At 35.1% G+C, this 20,740-nt stretch overlaps 1 protein-coding gene across 4 annotated transcripts; it reads right to left on the bottom strand.

Annotated features, from left to right (window-relative positions):
* Positions 1–315: 315 nt before the first annotated feature.
* On the bottom strand, positions 316–20,721 carry LOC135696204 (exocyst complex component 6B). Of its 4 annotated transcripts, none has more exons than XM_065215511.2 (33): positions 20,467–20,574; positions 19,337–19,486; positions 16,527–16,692; positions 16,178–16,225; positions 15,344–15,434; positions 14,808–14,853; positions 14,215–14,277; positions 13,882–13,963; positions 13,284–13,343; positions 12,934–12,996; positions 12,439–12,513; positions 11,919–12,014; positions 11,562–11,608; positions 10,915–10,968; positions 10,345–10,411; positions 9,860–9,931; positions 9,528–9,577; positions 9,036–9,083; positions 8,327–8,426; positions 8,064–8,087; positions 7,388–7,444; positions 7,025–7,077; positions 6,529–6,593; positions 6,079–6,125; positions 5,709–5,788; positions 5,122–5,176; positions 4,811–4,883; positions 4,456–4,562; positions 3,581–3,661; positions 2,888–2,948; positions 2,425–2,498; positions 1,551–1,675; positions 316–870 (listed from the first exon to the last, which is right to left on the bottom strand). In XM_065215511.2, exons 2-33 carry the CDS (start codon positions 19,432–19,434, stop codon positions 756–758), a joined length of 2,343 nt encoding a protein of 780 aa, XP_065071583.2. In that variant the 5' UTR covers positions 19,435–19,486; positions 20,467–20,574; the 3' UTR covers positions 316–755. The 4 variants fall into 4 exon arrangements, with proteins under 4 accessions (XP_065071583.2, XP_065071582.2, XP_065071581.2 ...); XM_065215510.2 differs by having other exon boundaries at positions 20,358–20,476; XM_065215509.2 differs by lacking the exon at positions 20,467–20,574 and adding an exon at positions 20,584–20,721 and having other exon boundaries at positions 317–870.
* Between the last annotated feature and the right edge of the window lie 19 nt (positions 20,722–20,740).

Here is a 20,740-nt window from a genome sequence, read left to right as displayed (position 1 = left end):
ACAATTTGATTCCTTTTCTGTTGTAAATTTCTGTTGTAAATTTTCATGGCATGTAGGGATGGTTTCCGCGCATTCCCACGCTGTCCCGCGGTTTGTGTTAAAACTCCCCTTTAATCGAAAAATTTCTTCGCGTAGAATAGCTTGAGTCCTCCCCTTTCTGTTCCCAAAGTCTATATATCTAGGAAAGTCTTTATTAGAAACAAAACGATGCTTTTAATGTTTCGAAAGAAACCTTAGGAAATGCGAGCAAGTGTTTGTTGCGTTGATAGGTAAAGCAAAACATAATAAAAATACATCCTTGATAGAACGATTTTCAGATCATTGGAATACAAAAATTAAATTTACAAATAATTCTAGAGCATTATATCATTAATTATCAGAGCAAAAAGAATATTCGTAAAACTGAATTTAAGAAATTTGATGAAGATAGTTCACTTGGAATTCATATAAAATAAAACTTTAATGCATTTAATTATGTGCAGTCTTTATAAGGATGTTATAATTTTCAAAAGCAGACTGAAAATTTTTTTTTCTCGTAAAGCTTGTAAAACAGAAAGGCTGTAATCTTCGTTCTCTTAATGCCAAAATGATCGCATAATAAAACACAATCGCAAAAACAGGTGAATAGGGAGGTGAGTTTCTTCAAAGTCATTCCCAAACAGTTGAAAATTGCAGTTATAGACTCGCAAGGATCGCCCAAACGCTTTGGAATCATAATTTTACAAATTCAATTTCATATTAGCATATTTTATAATTTACAATCGTCCTTCAGCGTCAAGCTCTCGCAGTCTCTTTAGAATATTTTCTTTCGTTTTCTTTTTATCCCGATCTGTTTTCTTCACTGCGATTCCCTTTTTGGTGTCGGTAATTCTAAAACGATTAATTATAAATTGAACTTCATTAGTATTGAACTAAACAGAAAAGTATTTTGATCGACATGAGCTATAGGAAGATTCAAATATTCAAATAATTGCTCCTATTCAAATACTCAATCAATGGGCATGAGCAATAGATGGTTTAGGAGCTTGTACTTTACAAAATAAATCCTTGCATTTGATTGAAGACTCATTGCTAACAATGAGCCATTGCGCTACGCAAGCATCCCATAATGCATTTTCAGACAGTCTGAAATTAATTCTGGTTAATCGGTAGAAGTGTACTGCCATTGCTTGGGTCGTCACCAGGACAATTTGTCACGCTCGCAAAGGCTCATTGTTAGCAATGAGTCTTTAAGTATCAGCATGTACTAAAGTGAAGATTTCCCGAACATAATTAAACTTCCTGCCGACAATAAGCTGGAACACTCAAATCATCCCCATTACCCCCAAAAATGAATGAAGCAGAGCGGAGTATGGGTGTCTTAACAGAGAGGACCATCCACACAGTCATTTAACAGTCAGCCGTATGACAGCCATTTCATTAGGGTTCTATCCTGAGTACTAAAAAAATATATCAAGAAAATCAAAAAAGACTCATTGCATCCAAAACAGGCCAGAAACGAAATCGGCAAATATTGGTGATGAGCAAAACGGCAAACGCATAAGACGTACTTCTCATACAGCTTTGCAGCCAGTCCTGGGGTAACTCTTCCATATTTTCGATTACCAGTTTCTTTCGACTCGGTGTATTCTGTACAGAATGTATTCCAGTCTCCATCTAGCAGAAGGTTTACAATCTGAAATATATAAAAAATTTTAAATAAGGACATGAATTTGTGAAGCATGATTCTGCTCTCTAAAAATTCAGTCTCTGCCCTGGATTCTAAGGGCTTTCAAAGGGTAGCATAATGATTTGAAATGCGATGTTCTTTATGCTGCAAACATATCTGGATCACGAACTGACCATCCTAAATTTATTGGTATTTGTTGCTTTAATGAGCTGCGAAAATCTGTGAATTTAAATTTGTAAATATCTTTAAAATGGAAACCCTAATGAAAATTACTGTTTACCTGGCTGTCTTTAATGAAGTGCATGACCATGTAAAGGTCAAGCTTTCTAGTTACCTGTAAACTGTTGCATTATAATTGCATCAAGACTGAAACTTGGAGTTGCAGCTAAGAACCGTCCTGCTTTAACAATTAAGCGCTTATAGCCCATCTGTACTGAAAATTCACTTTGCTTGTTCTGTTTGTTGGCTCGTCTGCTTGCTTGCTTGTTTATCAATTTCTAAGGTAGGCTTGAAAATACTATCGATCTCTTAATATGACTTTACGTAAGTCTTAAATCACAGGGAAGGTATAAGAAACTTGGTGCTAATCCAACGAAGGCTGCTTTATTGATAAAAACTCTATCGCGAATAATCATTCTATGCAAAATAGTTTCTGATGCAAAAGCAAAGCTAGTTGGAGTAATTTAAAAACGCAACAAGAATATCGTTGAATCACAAGTTTCAAACATGACGTATAAAGGTGATGCGTTAGCTACCTGTCTCAGCTCAACAAAGGTCATCTCAAGCATTCCCTCTTCAAATCCTTCAACTGGCTTTGAGGAAACGAAGTCTGCAAGTCATTTAAAAAAACATTTTTATTTTGACATCGATGAAGCCAAATGATTTAGAAAAGAAGCTAGCAAAGAAACAACGAAACAACACAAAGAAATACATCGAAGCCACTTGCAGAGATTGCCAAGCTCGTTATAAAACATAAATATGCCATAAAAAAATCATGAATCTCTCATTGAATATGACACCATAAAAAGACTAAATCATATAACAGCTATCCTTCAAACGACAAGCCTAGGTAAAATACTATAGTCGATATTTTGACGTAGAACGTCTTAAGTTGTTCCCATTCACACAACTATATTTTTACAAAAAGGCTCTATTTTGCCTGGGGATTCTAAACATGTGACAAAAAAATCCAATCCTTAAGCACAAATCTATACATACCTTCGCAATGCTTTAAGTCGAGATTAAACGCTTTCAAGCCATTAAGGCTCATCTGTTTTACCTGTAGCAAAAAATACTTTCTTTAACAATAAATGAACAACATGTGCAAAAATAAAAGATTCCTTTTTGAATGCTACCTGTATGAATGGCAAATGTAACAAAAGGAGCAAATGTAAGTTAGACTAACCTTTAATGTACGAATTCACTTGGATATAAAAATAAATGGCATAAACATTAAAGATGAATTTTTGAATAGTAAAATCAAGATATCAAAGGAATTTCTCCATTTTCATTCTGATTCCCATTCAAAGGGTTTCAAATCAAATTGTCGATAGGCCTTTAAATCAATGGTAACTGACTGAAATGAAAACAGAACAAAGACAGTTTTCGAGGAAAGGAGAAAAATGGGCCTAAGTCCCCCTCCCCCGAAAAAAAAAAGAAGTTTGACATCTGATTATTGGAATATTTTGAGCGGTAATATCTTAGTGAATGCTCAACTCTGGTTGATTTTGCTTAACGTATATTTTCATGGTGGCCTAAAACTCACGTAGCGCTGTCCCTCCACAGCCTGGGGGTGCTTTCAAGAAAGTTGCTAACAACCAAACCAGACTGACTATAAAATATTGTAAACAAAGCATCTAATTGGAAGTGATCGAAATTCCGCTTAGCTGACGAAGACCATAGCTAACGTACCTCATCCGTCAAGAGAAAATCTTTCAACTTGGTTGCCAGATGCTTGCACGATGACATACAGGCAGTTTTTGCAACGTCTCCCTGTAAAAACACACAAATAATGTTCAATTAAACCCTATCGATTGTTTTCTTGCCATAGAAAAAACCTATGGGTGGAACTAGATTTCTTTCTTAGAATGAGCTCCGGATGGACTTAATCTCGGCCTGTTCCACACTTCGATCACTTTTTCATTGTAATCATCCAATATGTTATGTTTCTTGAGAATTGTTGGGAATCCGCCATTTTGCATCAAGCACGTGTATTTTAACAGTTGGTTCATTGATTTCATCGAGTTCTTTGTTAGTCATGTAAGAATTTTGTTGTTGTTGTTTTAGTGTAGCATTTGCGTCAAAACCTCGCTTTAAGCTGAATCCATCCGAGGTTATAAGAAATAGTTATACCACGCCGGCTGATTAAGTTATTATGCTTTACCAGAATAAACTCCTAACTAAGATATAAGCAAGTTGATTGGTAGTTATAATTAAATGTTCGTGACTCAAAACTAATTAGCAACGTAAGTAAACGTAAATATTCCGCAAATTTATTAGAAAAAGTAGCGGTCGACGCAGTGGTCGTCGAAGTCGTTTAAGATATTTGGAAAAAGACGGAGATGTAAAGCGAAGTGTTGTCTTTTCTTTGGATTCATATTTCTGCTCTTGGGTTCTCTATCCTGAAACCAGCGAGATTGGAGGTTTTTCTCAACAAGAATGCGAAGCGAAAACGGTATTGGATCTGCTATTAAAAATTGACATCCGTTACATTGAAAGATCCCAAAGTATCCTTTACCTCACAGCTCATAAAATGCATTCAATTAAATTCGATTTAAAGAACTTACCGGAAGACTTTCAAAGGTGATAAAGGCACCTTGTAAGTATGCAATTAGATCGACGAGGTATTCGCTGGGATGTGAGCGCTGTGAAGTCGGCATCCAGTTGTAATTTGCTGTAAAAAATAAAATATTTCTTATTATAACTTTGATTTTAAAAATCATATTGTAGTTTCACATTTCCATGTGAGGAGTACAAAATATCTTGGCGACTGGAATGTTACAATTTAAGCTTAACAAAAAACAGTAAGTGTTCTTAGTAGGGTTATCACAGCTTTTCATTGACAAGACTTGTGATGTGCTAGTTGAAAGGGCAGTGAATTTGAGAAACTTTCAACTATCTACGAAAAAAAAATCTCCTTACAGAGTCCAAAGAATTCATCCATTTTCGAATTAAGTTTTTCAAAAATCCGTTGCTCGGCTTCCGCTCGAACGTCCTAAAAATAAACAACAAATTGAACGATTGAAAATGTACAGTTTTATATTTCATAATATAAAGTTATACTGAAATCAAATGCGATTTGACAGTGCTTCTATACAATGCAGGTATAGCAGATATCATCGTAAACAGTTCATGTAAAATTCAGTGCAGGCTAGGCTTTTAAGGGAGTTTTTAAAATAATATACATCATTTTTGAGAGTGATGTGACAGAATTTTAAGAAAATGAGACAGACCTTGAAGGTTGAGCTGCCATATAATTTCGTAACACTGACGCTCTCTTCAGTAGCACTATAAAAAAACAAAGACTCGTACGTTGAAGGGTGCTCCTGTTAGACAGGGCGTTTCTCTTAAAATGAGGCAATAAGATATGAGATTGTGTAGATTTCCATTCACTACTGTTGGCTAAAGCCGAACGTACATTCCAGTGACATAATTTTCATAATCAGATGGAAGGGGATGGGGGCTAGGAATACCCCCAGATTAGCTTGGCGTTCAAAGTTGTGACAGTAGAACAATTTAAGTCTCTGGCACAAACTATATGACATTAATGCTAACCTGCCTTTTGTAGTGCTGCATAAAAAGATATAGATGGGGTTTTATAATCAAAGAGCGGTGTGATCGTTTAAAGCGCGGAACTTGGAGAAGCAAGCTAGAAACTTCATGGATAAATAAACCAAAAGGTATATATAGAGCAATCCCAGGGCTAAAGAAAAAAGGAAAAAGCAAAGTAAACGCTTAGACTGAGGTAAAAATTCTTGAAGTGCAAAGTTATGTCATGTGCCTAAAAAGACAACTCAATCCTTTGAATTTTGCAACTCACCCAGTTACACTTGAGATAAACCTTTCCAGTTCAGGACAAGCCTTTTCTAGATGCATTGTATTAACAGATATCTGGACAAGCTACACAAAATGAAACCCAGCTGTTAGCAAAAGATTTTGAAATTGGACCTGGAGTATGCAACAGCATATATCATATCATATCAAATATATCGAGACACAAAAATCTATGCAGAAATCTATTCGTTAAACAAAAAACTCAAAAGTAAAATGGCAGTGGGGAAAAATACTCCCTTAGAAATGTTGGTTTGACAGCAAAAATTCTTCAGTTATAGAAAAAGAATGCTGAACTCTTTATAGGAATATTTTTAGAAATGTACACTTGAAGATTTATTGCAATTAGAATAACATACCTGCGCAAGATTCAAGGCAGGATGTGCTATCAAAGTTTTCAGTGAGCCTGGAGATAACAACAAGTTCGCTGTTGACAAAATTTAAACCAACACAGTGGTTTTGTCAATTGAATCAAATGTGGCTTATATTGTTAAAGACAAAGAGAAAGCTGTCTAAAAGCCACCATAATCCAAACGACAAAAAAATAGGCAATTAAATGCACAGAGTATTAAACCACTGAATAGAATAACTGCGAAACCCTAAATAAAATACATGAAACAAGAAGCAAAAAGTAGGAAAAATAAAACATTAAATTGAAAAAAGAAAAAAAGAAAAGCTGCGCATGGATGGTTTTGCTTCGAATCATCTGTCAAGGACTTATTCTTAACACGATACCTGGAGTTATCAATTTTAATGTTTCTTAAAAGCTCAACACACAGGACTATAAGTCATTGAAAAACAATACTTGCCACTAAGAACGTTCGTTAGCAAGAAGTTGGTGGACTTTCTAATAGCTTGATCAATCTCTGTGCGGCTGCAAAAGTAGATTTGTTATTGAAGATAGCCAAAAATGTTTGGGTTGATGTTTTATTTTCATCCTAACAGTTTATTGATCTTCTCTGATTACATAAAAAAGAATATCGTTGTAGGTAACAAATAAAAGCCTCTAGCTTTTTTGATACTGTTTTGAATCACCTAGACTAAAAGAATAATCTAAAATCCAATTTTTCACGGTTAATGTTTTTGACTAGAGGGCTAGGGCACAGACTGGAGGGCCCTCCAGAGTCGAAGGTGTACTAGATAATATAAAGAGCCTGTTTATACTTGTTTTTGCAAGCCTCCGACGCTTTTAACAATCAAAATTCTTCCCTTTTAAGAGCTGTTGCTTTGACATGCAAGATTCATAATAAGCACGAGGCGAAAGCCAATTACTAACAATCTAAAGGGAGGAAAACACACACATACCTAATATTGAGGTTTTCATTGAACCTTGTAGAAGCTAAAATATACTCTTTCACCTAAATTGAGAGGGTTATATCAAATCAGTAACTTTTGTCTTAATTGACCAAAATACATGAACTGGACAAATATTTATGCAAGATGTCTGAGAAAGTTAATAAAAGTTAATAGCGCAGTCAGGTTTTTAACGGTGTGTGAAGCTATCACTGGGTAGTTAAAATTTTATGCTAGATTTATAAGCAAACGATTCAACAAAATTGAATTCCTTTAAGTCGACAACAAGTTTTTCCTTGATTCCATCATGATAAATTTTTAAAAAGATGTAATCAAATGAAGGCAAGATGACATTAAAAACACAAAAAAACATGCCTGCTTGAATGCTTTTGGTACGTAGGCTGAAAATGGATACATCTTGGGAAAACCATCCTAGAATGCAAAGTGTTAAATATGTGGAGAATAAAGGAGGTTTATGGCAAAATACAAGGGAGGCTAGTTAAATAGAACCGACGTCACATCTATGGTTGGGAAGGATCTGTTGCCAGGTGACAGTATACAGATTCGGATTTTAGCCAGTGAATACCATGTGCACTTCATAATAACGGTGGGATTTCTAATATTCCGCGAGAAAAAACAAATATGTAATACGCTTAAATGCAAAGTGCCGGAAAAAACACAAGGTTGGCAAGGTCTACAAACTCTATATTATTTTGAAAAGAATGGATAGGCCACGACAGCAAAACTGCTCGCCGGACTCCAGAAGAATACTTGCGACCAAGTAGATAAATGAGTGAAAACAAACAACAAAAATAAACACAATAAAATAAAACGCAACTAATATATTATTGCTTGTAAGCGATAAAAGAGAAAGGCAAATAAAAGAGAATTTGTGCGAATCTAAAGAGAATGGAAGTGCTTCCTGAAAAAATGCTTCTACCAAATATGATCTAGGGCTGTTTCAAGATTTCATGGCCTAAACGGAGATCTAATGAGCCACTTATGTGCAAAAGGGGTCTTTAAAAGCAATAATAGGTAGTCTCAATCTTACCGTTGTTCGACTGTACTTGGCCACCTGTGGCAATCAGATTGGCAAGGATCAACACTAGTTGCTAAACAATGACCTTTACACACATCAAATGATCCTCCCAGCACAGAGGAACAGACAAGGGGTAATTATCTTGCTTGAAAACTCAAGCATCGTCATTAAAAGTCATTTGCATACTTGAGAAATTATTACATATTACAGAGCAACAATGTTTTACCGATAAAACTCTATATAAATGCATAGTTGTCTATTAACGGATCGCTCACCTTCGAAGGACATAAGTGTTTGGGGAATTCTTCAAGAATGCTAAGCTCCTCCTCATTTGCGATGTACAGTGACGTGTAGTTATCAGTTGAACCAAGTTCACTAGATTCAATGAACGGTATTCACTAGATTCACTAATCACTAGATTCAATGAACGGTAAAACTCAAACTTACAAGAACAGATGGGGAAGGGGACAGGGTGACTCTAGCAAAAGGGAATCGTAAGTGTCTATACTGGAAAAAAGAATTGATACTAGTAGCTGGTAGGAAAAAAGGAAATGTTAATGCAATGTCTATTTTTGGAACCGAGATGTTTTGGCCTAAAAATCTTTAAAGAGGTATCCTTGAGTTGTCTTCTAAACAATATTATTCGCTAGGAAATCTATATGTCTAACTGTATTTATCTACACTCTATATGTCTACGACAATAGGAAAAACATGTCAGCAGCAGCATTGTGAAGTACACACACCAAAAATGATGCTTTAGCTTGCTTCAGCGTTGAAGATGATGAATAGATCCAAAACGATAAGAGGACCATAATAAAGCCTATATACAGATGGGAAATATCTTGATAGGAGAATTGAATCCTGTAATATGCTTAATGCTTATCTTAAATCTCTGTAATTTGTACCGAATGATAAAGTAGGGGGAATGCTCGAGACTCAGGAAGGTGTCTGCAGCATTAGAGTTATATTCGTACATCTATTTACCTGAAACCTTTTGTCCACTTCTTTGCTAGAACTTCATTGTATTGGTCCCTAAAATCAAATATATTTGCAGTCTATGAATTTATGAATTTATTAGAATGTCATCTCTCATGAAAATTGTCGAATACATGTGTTTGAAAGGAAAGTGGGACGGTATCATTATCAGAGGATTGACTGGTTGATTCAGTGGCAGATATTGGCTGGGGGAGGCGGGGGAGAAGGCAAGATCATTGTTTTGATAAAATGACCTCATATTTTCCCACTTTTTTTAAAACAAAAAACCATTATTTTCCAAAATACTGGAGGCGACCGCTCCCCCCTCCACGCCCCCGAGATGTCCACTTTCGAGTTCATTTCTCTGTCCTAGCAGTAAGCCCCCCAGACATCTAGCAGATAGCAAGCGATTGTTGGAGACCTCAAGCATTTGACAAATTCAGTTTCCAATTTAATCTGCGATTCTCATTAGAGTAAGGAAAGAACTAAAACAAAACAAACCTCATTTTGGTCAAAAGATCATACAACGCAGTGACGCTGAACCCGTACCCCTGTCGAAAAAGCCAAACAATGAAGCAAAGCTGTAAAAAAGTGTGTTGAATACCCCCCAAGAAGTGGAGCAAATTTTTGTTGATACTTTGTTTCTCGTGTAAAGATAAATTTCGAGTTCACAAAACACTTCTTTGTTAGACTGAAGTATTTGATTTTGACTTCAGCCAACTAGTATGTGGAAAATTGTTAGTGACAAAATTGGGATGAATCCTCCAAAAAATAGTCCCTGAAAACAGAGCGTTTATAGATGACAATCAAGAATAACGATAGATCACACTCACAGCTAGCGTGTGGCTGAACCATACAACCAGTTCCTTTACTTTTAGCATCATTTCTGGGTCTTCTAGATTTGCCTGTAACATTAGAATGTAAACATTACATCATGCTACAAACAAGATTTCATAAAAAGACAAAAATACAGGAATAGAATAAATAAATTCAACTGATTTCCATGTGTTGAGTCTGATTGAAAAGAAAAAAAGAGAAAGTAGAGGAAAGAAAGAAGAGAAGAGTACGTTTCATCTTGAACTTGCCTCCCGTTTCTTCGTGTTGAGAAGAAAAAATAAAATGATGTGATTTCTGCAGCAAAGAGCTCGCCCTTTCCGATACAAAAGATCCTCCAGCGCAAATAAGCTCCAAGTACCGCTATCATATAGGACTTTGAATGGCATCGAGACAAATTTTAAAATAGCTTCTAAAGCAGCTTCAGTTAGAAGTCAAATAGTGACCGAAAAGCGATAGCAATAACTGGAGAAAACGAACTTACACACTGGGCAGTTAGATCCGACCTTATTTTTGGAATAGCATGTTCCCATAATTCGTCCACAGTTCCCCTGCAATCAAATTACACATAATTATCATCGACCAAGCCATGCTTAATGGTCACTTGCTTCCATTTGATACAAATAAAAACCCTAAGTACACAGCTTTAGGAAATAAAAAAATACCTTTTAAATTGAAAAATCAGACAACGCCAGATTCATCCGAAGATTATTCCCTCACTAATTCGCAGAAACAAACGTAACACAAAGCAAAGATGCATTAAGAACAAGAAAGCCATTAGAAATTATGAATAATAGTTTAGGCAAGAGCTCAGAAAGACCCACCTTTGGAAGAACTAGCATCGCTACAGAAAAGTGTTCAATGATTCCACACAACGCATACAATGCATACTGTTTAAACTTATGTGCAACAATTCAGATACAAAATTCTAGAAACGAGGGCAATAATTATCCCCACCCTTTTTGTCTATTTTTAGTTATCTTTGTCTTTTTGGTGAACGTTACATATATTCAAGACAAATACAATCTGGTCTTCAGACAAACCAACGACATACCTTGTGACTACACCTTGAGTTGTTGTCATGACCGTATCCTCCACTAAGAAAAAGCTGTTGAAATAAAAATGTTCTCGTTGATTTGAGACCGGCAGCGGACTCGGGAAAATGATTTAGAAAAAAACATTTTGTAGAATTTGTTTACCGCCATAGCTTGAGAATACAACATAGATAGATCAGAGATATGTTGCTATGAAAACTACAAGGGGGAAGCTCACGCAGAGTTTCAGATAGAGTAGTAGGAAAAAGAAGTATTAGGCTACTTTGTGGCATTTACATAGGGCCCCCTGAGCCCCCTAGCTCTACACCTCTGACATCGATCACATATGGACTGTTCAACCAAGCTTAGAATCTTATCAATCTGATAAAATTTTGATATTCACATTGTCATTCTTGAATATAAAACTTAGGACATGAATGTAAGGGTGTCTTCGTCCTTTTTACTATTACCTTTTAGCGCATTCTAGCTCTCCTGTTTCTATTTTTGTAAGTAATTCCGTTCAGAAGTAGAAAAACTTGGAGGGCAACCATGTTGGGTTGTCTCAGTAGGAAGTAGTTAATTAGAACTCTCCCAATTATAACTGCTCCCTCTAATGCACAAATCAGGCAAACTGAGGGGTAATAATTAGGAATTTATTGTTGCTTACCCCACGATGACGTGAAAGTAGGATTGGAAGGCGTCTAAACTTTCATGCTGCGGTAAAAGTAACAAGCGTCAGATATCATAACAAACAAAAATAATAAACAAAATGATTAGAAAAGGGTGAATGCATTTCGACACAATTTCTGTCTTTCTTATTTTCCTATTGAACATTCACCACAAAACATTTCTGTGTCATACTGCATTAAGGCTATTCCCTTAACTACATATAAGGATGAACCCTTTTCTTACTCCTTGGTTGCAAAATGTTGAAATATATAAGCCAGATGTTTTTGCAAATGGATATGGATATGACCATCATTGCTTTTTTTAGATGGGCTTAAAATTTCAATACCATACTTACAATATTATGAGAGCCAGCACTTTGCCAGTCAAAAGCTAGTCGAGATTGCTGTTTTCTTTCTCTTTTGTAATGTCTTTCAAAATGTTCTCGCTCACCCTGAAAAAGCATTGGAAAGTCGAGTGAACATTTTCCACATGATAGTACATCGCATCACTAACTCAGTCGTTCACATCGATGAAGTGTAAGACATTGGGGAATACCAGTCAGGGATACGTATGACAATATTTGGCAATAAAGGGAGCGTGGCATCCCAAGTCCTGTACTGTGCCATTTGCTCAAGAATTTTAACGCATTTTCAAACATCTCGCCAATAACTAAATCTGAGTTTTGTAATATTGCATTCTTCTATGTTTTTGTGACAGAAAAGGGACAATAATAGAAAAGAAATACCAAAAGCAGACATTTCCATACCTAATAAAGCCTCGCAACAAAAAACGACACAAAGATAAATCTTCCTCTCTTACATACAATCCTGAAAAACGCCATGACTAATAAATTATCATAACTTAGAAATGAATACCAATGCTGTGAAGATATGAAGGCATCTGTAAACGGGTGAGAAATCAACCAGATCAGCTGGACATAAATCCACTTCCTAAAATCAAAAGAATCAATGTTTCGTTAGAGAAAGATTATACAGAAAAACAGCACCTGAAGTTGATTGGTTGTGCAGAGTTATTTAGGTATCATATTAATAAAAGTATTAATGTGGTATACGTAAAGCGAGACTGTTATTCCATCTCTTTAACCTTCAAAATCCGTCCAAAATATGAAAAAAGCTTAATAAATTCGAAATATTGATTTTTCATTATATAGTGACTTTCCATTTCAAGAAATCGAATAATGAAACAGATTTTCTTGCAAAATATATTCCTAGTAGTAGGTGAGGGTTGTTGAAAACTGAGTTTATTCTAAAATGGACAAACACAATACAAGTGGAATACATTAACAATAAAAACTGTATTTAAAAAATTGCTTGTCTATTTTTATGTATTTGATGGTTAAAGATATGTACCTCATCGTCATCTGTGCTAACATCTACACCGTGCAATAAGGTCAGACTGTACTGCTGATGTGCCTATGAGAGAAGGGAGAATGAATAGAAACCTGATAAGAGCATTAGGAATTAAAGTTCAACACAACATGAATAGAGAAAATAGTAAGTGGCTCTTATATTGATTCTGGAACTCTCAATTCCTATTCCAGATTGCAGTGCCAGTGCAGATTGAAGATATCTATCAGGTTGCAAAGATTTAGGCTTAATTGTATAGACAAAATAACTTTATGCATACAAAAGTATTACTTCATAGAGCAGATTGTTAAGTTACAAACGCTGTTTTCTCATTCTTTCACATTTCCACCCACCTGTCTCATTGCAATGCTCCCGAGCTTCTCAGATTTAGCACGTACATTTTCCAAGAACAACTAAAAACAAGAAAATCTGGTCACTTCAAAAATGCAACGTGAAAATTTAAAGCCTTCTCTGAACAAAAGAGATGCCAGTGCTAGAACTTCTAATGTTAAAAGGGAACTACCAGGCAATCGATTTAAGATTGAAAGTGACTGCAGAAATTTCTGGGAGGCATCAAATCATTTTTTATTTATTTGGAGGCCATGTTTATTTTTTAAATTCCATGGCATCATATCATCATTAGGTTATATTCCTTTCAATGTCACAAATTAAATCTTTTTACTGTCTTTACCCATATCTTCACTTACCGTCGAGTATCCTCCATAGACCTACTGATATACAAGAAAACCCCATAAAAATAAAGAGATACAGGAGAACTCAACTGAAGTATCAGTTGCCTAGATTGGACTTGAAAACCGCTCGATCTTTTGGCGGATCTTAAAATAGCTTGCTGTACTTTGCCAAGAAAAGAGAGGATGTAAACATTCTTTTTAAGCCAATATGAAAGATTCGCAGATAATCGAAGGATTTTAAAAGACAGATGAAACTTACCATGAGATCTTCCATTGCAGAATGTTTGATTCCTTCACGAAACGCAGGCAGTTGGCTTTTCATTATTTCCGTAAACCTAAAACTATTGAAAGAACAGGATATAATGATTATATGAACACACGGCGATGGAGCTAAGAAAGGCTTGTTCATTCAAACTGAAAGTTTTGCAATGGTTTAAAAATTCAATAGGTCGTCATTAAAGACATCAGGGTGAATAAGACCAGAAAAACTCTTCTATGTGTAGCAGTATTTAGCTAGGTAAGTTGCATATTAAGCAGTATAACAAATAAATAGCTCCGTGAAATTTTAAGCAGATATTTGCAAATTACTTACTTTTTGCTCCTAGCTAAATACGTTTGTTCGAGCTGTTCAAGAGTTCGCAAAGCCAAGTAGTACCTAGATTAAATGAGAAGTGTTGTACTACACATAAAGATCCCAAAGTGAAAGGCTGCGAGAAAGGGCTTGAGAACAGACTGAATAATAGCACCAGGCCCAAAATGTTTTCTTTCTTTTAAGGAAGGTTTTCAGGGCTTGATGGAATCACCCAGAGGAAGGATTAACAGTTCACAGGACTCTGTTTACAAGAAAAAGACAAAACCATACACTGTAGAATAGGGTGCCGGTAGCAAAAGCAACCCTGATAATATCAAAATCCTGACAGATATTTATCCTTTCTACCAGAACATGAGATCTTCGTTACTGATAACTATAAACCTTTCTCTGAAGAGGTAAAGTATCCATGGATGTGCCCTTCTTTTGCCTAGCCATCAAGTTGTGTATATAATAATATCACGATACATTCTAGTTAGGCTTATGTAATGACTTCGCTTTATTTCTTGAGATTTTATATAAGAGCCCATTGCAAATGAATATCATTATTGAAAGACAACTCTCTTTGAGTACTCTAAATAAAAAAATAAACTCACTTTTTGCTTGTTTTTTGCTCCTTCAACTTTGAAAACATTTCCAAAACTATAAAAAATATTGAGATTTAATCAATTAATGATGCTTCTTAGTTGAATCGTTTACAAATCCAGTATTTTATCAAGAATTCTAATATTCTTCAAAAGTTCTATCCAAAAAACAATCAATGTGGAATCAAATTTCTAGTCTTAAATAGTGAAACAAGAATAGGCGATGAAATATGTTCACAGCATTCAAAGTTCTTATGATTTTCCATAGCACAATATAAACTCAAATTTGATGCTTCAAGATCTTCATCCAATTTTGCAAAAAATCCTACACAATAGACTATCAAGAAGTGAGATGCTATGAAAGTATTACCAGACATATATTGATTGCAAACAAAGTAACTAGCAAAATTTTTCAAATACATTTAATACAATACGTTGTTATGTGTGGGGTAGCTTGCAATTTGCAATATGCCTTACTTTTAATTTCATTTGTCAATATCATTTTCTTATTTCATTAATTCATTATTTCAAGCATAATTGATTGGTACCTGGCAAGCAAAGGCTCAGGGTCTCTATAGTAGCAGCAATATTTTTTTGTACCACTCGACAACTTTCTAGCTGTTCCAGTTTAGCAACAAGCTAGAAAGGATGTAAATGAATTATTAACACCTGCACCCAAAAGTTCTTGCTTTTTGGGAGGGTTAGTAGTGACATGCAAAATGTTTTATGTACTATGTATGCACATGTTTTTACTGGACATTTCCTATATTAGGGTAGGATTTGCACATGGAAATTTCACTAAGTTAGTAGGTTGTACATATCTTTCAAAATTCTACAGCAGGTTAGATAGCCCTTCATATTTTCCATACATTGATCAAAATTAGAGTGCCATTCCAGGGGGTCTCTTGTAAACCTATTTCTGTCTGGTAAATTTGATTATAGGAACAAAATAATGAACTACATCAGCTGTAAGCAGCCAAAAAAAATTTATACAGGAATACAAATGCAGACTAAAGATAAAACAATCTGTTATAATAGGAACAGTCCTTGGAAATATGAAATTTGTTGGGGTGCTGGTAATGCAAGCCTTGAAAAATTCAGGCATGGATGACGTGCAATCCATGCCTCAACGGAGGCCTCAACGAGTTATAATGTACCCCGGAAATAGCACAAATATAACACACACATAAGAAATTTAAAGAAACAAAAGAGACAAAGAATAGATAAAATGTGATAAAATGAACACCTCTTAGTTTTAGGCCTGAGTGGAGGTGTGTCTAGTGATTGCCCACCTAATATCACCAGGACTGTAGGAATATTATTAAGAACAGTACACAAAGCTAAAAATATGTTTTCTGCACATATAAAATCTTTTCACATACCTCACCACCAGAACTCTGCATTCTATCATCTGCTTTTTTTACCTGGACCTATGTTCAGTTACACAAAGTTTTCAATACGTTGATGAATGAACATAAGCAACTTATAAAACAAACATAATTGGCAAAGTTTATTTTTTATATCCATACGTTGTTTCCTGCTTGGATCAATTAGGCCATATTTACATTGAATTATTGACACAAATCACAGGACAAGAGGCTTTGACATTAACTGATCACTAATAATATGGTATATGGCAAATTGGATTGGTCAAAAAGCTGATCCTAAACATTTTCATCTGCATGATAATCATAAGTTACAAATTCAGAACAGAGTTCTGTCAGACCATACCTTTAAAGTCCTTGCATCAGACCTCACTTTGATCAGTTCATTGACAGACTCGACAAATCCTTGGTAATTATAATTACACATTCTCTCTATTTCTTTGTCATGTGTTTTGATTCTGTCATCAAGCTTTGAAAGGAACTGCTGCTGGATACATTCATCATACACTGATCTAATTGAAAGAAGCAGTCTTATATTGACAACGGACATTGATGAATTATACATTATAAAGAAATGTGGAAGAATTAAGGTTTTACCTACAATTACACAAAGTAAGTTGCAAAACACCATTGAATTCTGATCTATTCTAATGGAAAATTCAATTCAACTTAAATTTTAATGTCTAATGGTTTGTTGTGTAGTTTTTATGATATTATAATCTATATATATTTTGTTAATATATATCTTTTTTTCTTTAATTCTGTACTGTGTGTTACAGTATGTTACATTAGGCTAACTTTATGGCAAGTAATTTATACTGTATCACTAATAGTCATAGAACATGGTTTTATTCAAACTACAGGCCGTGCTGGGAATAAGATGGCAGGTATGCAATGAATCGCACTCCTTGTGGTGCCAAGGCGTGCAATGGTGTGCTATTGCACCAAAGTACTTAATAATACAGTCAGCTGTATAAGGACTAGACTACATAACTTTATCGTAAGAAAACATAAGCAAGGCTAGTCCAATCAATACATTTTATCAAACAAGCTTTATTAACATCAAACCCAACATATTAAAGAGAAAAATATTAACAATAAGGTAGGTTAATTAATATGTAATCCTGCAGTTTATAAACCCTTCTGGTCTGCTTCTCCTGACAATATCGTTCTCAGAATTTAAGAATTCTAACTGTGTTTTCACCATAAAGAAAACTTATCTGTTGACTAATGTTAGAACGAATTAAATGGTTAATTGCACGTTTATATTTTGTAAGAAAGCTACAGTAGCTAAATCCTCACAATTCAAAGTCTCTTAATTTTGGAACATTTTTGCCCACATTTTATTAGTGAAAGTTTCTAAAATGTTTTGTATTTGCATACAGATTAGAAAAATGCACATAAAGTAAACTGTATATAGAGGAATTGTGAGTCCTGAGAAAACGGGATTTTACTGATCGCACTTGCAAGATACACTCGTAAACCACAGTGTAATCTGGGTCAAATCATTTAAAGCTTAAAGATCAATAAGCCTGTCTAAATAAACAAAGCCTTACATGTAACATGGGGTTGTAACTACAGTGGAATCCCAATATAACAAACTCTGAAGGGAACCAGAAAATATTTCGTATATCGGGAGTTTGTTAAACCGAGAGATAATGTTTTTTGGGGGTCCTTTCGCAGTTCACGCCTAAAAAACCTGTGGTGGGCTTGTTTAGGCTATCTCCAACCTCTGTGCACATGTACAGCCATACATGTACCATTTAACTCAAAAAAACCAATCTGAATTCAAATAATACAACTGGCTGGTCATTGAAAATGAAAATCTTAATGTTCCTTTTATAACTTGGGACCAAGAGATTGGCAAAGCTGGTATAACTTCGCTCCTAGTTGGTGCCTGAATGATTTCTTCAATTACTTCACATTCTTATTTGTCTTTTTCTGCTTCTCCATCTGGGTCTCTCAATAAAGTTTTGTAGTCTCTCATTGCCAATGTCTCATATGTAAAAAGGTATTCAGTAGTGTCAATGTACTCATTTGCAGTAATTTCTGACGCAATCAAACTTTCGTCTCGTGGTCTGAGTCTATCAGCCAGTACTTGAAATGTATCATCGGCATGTTTTGCAGATTATAAAAATGATTTCTCCCCAAGAGAAAGTGATAAATAAACACCGAAAATAAATAAACAAAAATAACAGATGAAAAATTTATGAAAGTTCGTTATATCAAGGGTAATTATGATGAAGGGACCTAAAAATGGTTCGTGATAACGAGATTTCGTTATATCCGGGGTTTGTTATACCGAGAGAATTTGTAAGGAGTTTGTTACGCAAAATCCAAGGGACCAGGCATTTAGTTTGTTATACCGGGAAGTTCGTTATATCCGGGGTTCGTTATATCGTGATTCCACTGCAGTTATTGCAAATGAGACAAGTGACTACAACTGCAAAGCAAGGATTATCGGCCTAAAAGGTCGAGCGATTTTCAGACCTCAACTCAAAACTTTGATAAAAAAATTATGGAGACCTTCGTTTACAGGAGTTTTTCGTCACTTTCAAAACTTCTGTTAGTTTTAGACATGGTATCATCGTGTGCCTTGAAAGTCCGGCTACTAGAATCTGAAGAAATCGAGAAGTGGATGTTTTCATCCAGAAAACGTTTACCATAACTTTAAGCAAATTAGAATATTCGCCAAATTTTTCGTCAAGTAGAAATCAAATAGAAACGACTGCGTGATTATCACCTTTCGTTCATAGTTGAATTATGATAAAAAAATTACATTGGGCCATATTGGTCACTTTAGAATAAAGTGTTCAGATTATTTAAGGCGTGCGATAAACTGCACTTCTGAGCAACGGAAGGCGTGTGCCAAGGCGTGGGCGTGCGATCGCATGCCATTCCCAGCATGGCCTGAACTAGGCCACTGAGTACAATATCAAAGTGTAAAACAAACTGTGGAGGGAAGGGACTCTGCTCAAATTGGAAATGGAGGAGGTTTGATATTACATGAATACTGAAAAATGATGATGGGGGTTAATCAAGAAAAAGGACTAACAAACAGATGAAACCCTGATGCCAGTGAAACTGTTTTTAAAATATCTTTCATTGAAACCCTACAAAAAATTAATATGCATTTAAATAAATTCATTAACTAACCTCAGGACTGGACCAATAGGTGCATCACTTGACTCAATCTCTGCAATTAGACTGTCAAGTCTTGTGTCAACCATTTCTGTATTCAGTGTCTCTGCCATAATGGCCTTGAATGTTTTCTGACCATACAATATTTAAAGAATCATTTTCAACCTACATGGAAAAATGATAATTTATAGAGACCTGCTAAAATTCAAGTAGACAAGCAAATTTGCTTTGAAGTTAGATATTCTTATCAGGTTGATAAAATTGAAAAGCCTTTTGCAACTAACTTAAACTATAGTCTTATTCATCTAATCTTATTATACAACTAATCATTTATTAAAATTGCTTTCTTTCAATAAAGTCACGAGGCAGCTACAAAAAGGGTATCAACAAAATAAGCAATTTGTTGCATACTTGTGGGATCAAACCTATCTTATATTTTTGGTCAAGGACTGGCCAGCTAAATTGCCTCTGTTGGTTTTTCACAAACTTGTTCATAAACTAATGCAAAAACAGGACTGTGTGGTGTATTTAAGGAGAGGGGGTGGGGTGTTGTGTGGTGACACATGACGACCTCTTGGAGTTTTTTTTGCATCTAGGGGTGTCCAGCAAAATTTCAAATTTATAGGCAAATAAAGGATGGCTCAACCATATTGACAGCAAATGGGATCTGAGCAAACCTTTGAGCACAATAGCTAGCAACGATCCTAGCCAAAAACTATGTTACTACAGTGCAAAGACACAAAAACAGAGGATGCTACAATAAACAAATAATTTTTGAACATCATGGGCTTGCAGCAGAAACATTAATATTTCAAAGTTCTCTGTGAAATTTCTAAATACTTTTGTAACAGAAGTGTGGGTCATATATTGATTATGTAGGGAATTGCATTTTTACTGACAATTAAAGATGATTTTGTTATAATATGATTTTGTTAAATGCAAAAGCCCCTGCTGCTTTAATAAACATTCAAGTCAATATTTGTTCCCACTAAACATTCACAACAAACTTTATATTAGCAATCATAATATGATATACCTGTTGCCTATATGCAAACAATAAGTCGCTTATTTCAGAATTTTGTGAAACTGAAAGTGAATTTCCTTTGAGTGTAAAAATTGTCCTCAATGCGTACTCTGTGTCTTACTTTATTTACTGAAGCCTCCCACTAAATTTTACTTGGTTGTTAGCTTTAGATCATAAAGATTCTGCTCCAAAATCGCTTCAAATCCTTCTCAAAGAGCAAAATTTATATAGAGTATACCTCTCAGTTTCCTATTTGTGTTTAAAACTATGTATCACGTCGGCTTTTTACAAGGTATCTTTCCTCCTAATTGAAGAACTGACATCTTGTTTTCTCTTCCTTGTGGGAAAAAATGAGATGAATTGAATTATTGAATTGGAGAGAGAGGAATGTGCTT

Source organism: Rhopilema esculentum, chromosome 14 (genome assembly GCF_057945365.1).
Source record: "Rhopilema esculentum isolate cy_ngs chromosome 14, ASM5794536v1, whole genome shotgun sequence".
Classification (NCBI taxonomy): Eukaryota; Metazoa; Cnidaria; class Scyphozoa; order Rhizostomeae; family Rhizostomatidae; genus Rhopilema; species Rhopilema esculentum.
Note: the sequence above shows the minus strand (reverse complement) of the source record. Positions and strands in the feature narration are given on the sequence as shown.

What these genes read in the sequence shown, in the direction of transcription:
- LOC135696204 (XM_065215509.2), bottom strand. Translation starts at nt 19,434, where the DNA reads ATGGCAGAGACACTGAATACAGAAATGGTTGACACAAGACTTGACAGT. An exon ending in CCTATTGGTCCAGTCCTGAG is followed by an intron (nt 16,693 to 19,336) that starts GTTAGTTAATGA and finishes TCTTTCAATTAG; the next exon opens with ATCAGTGTATGATGAATGTA. An exon ending in CCTTTGTTGAGCTGAGACAG is followed by an intron (nt 1,676 to 2,424) that starts GTAGCTAACGCA and finishes TATATATTTCAG; the next exon opens with ATTGTAAACCTTCTGCTAGA.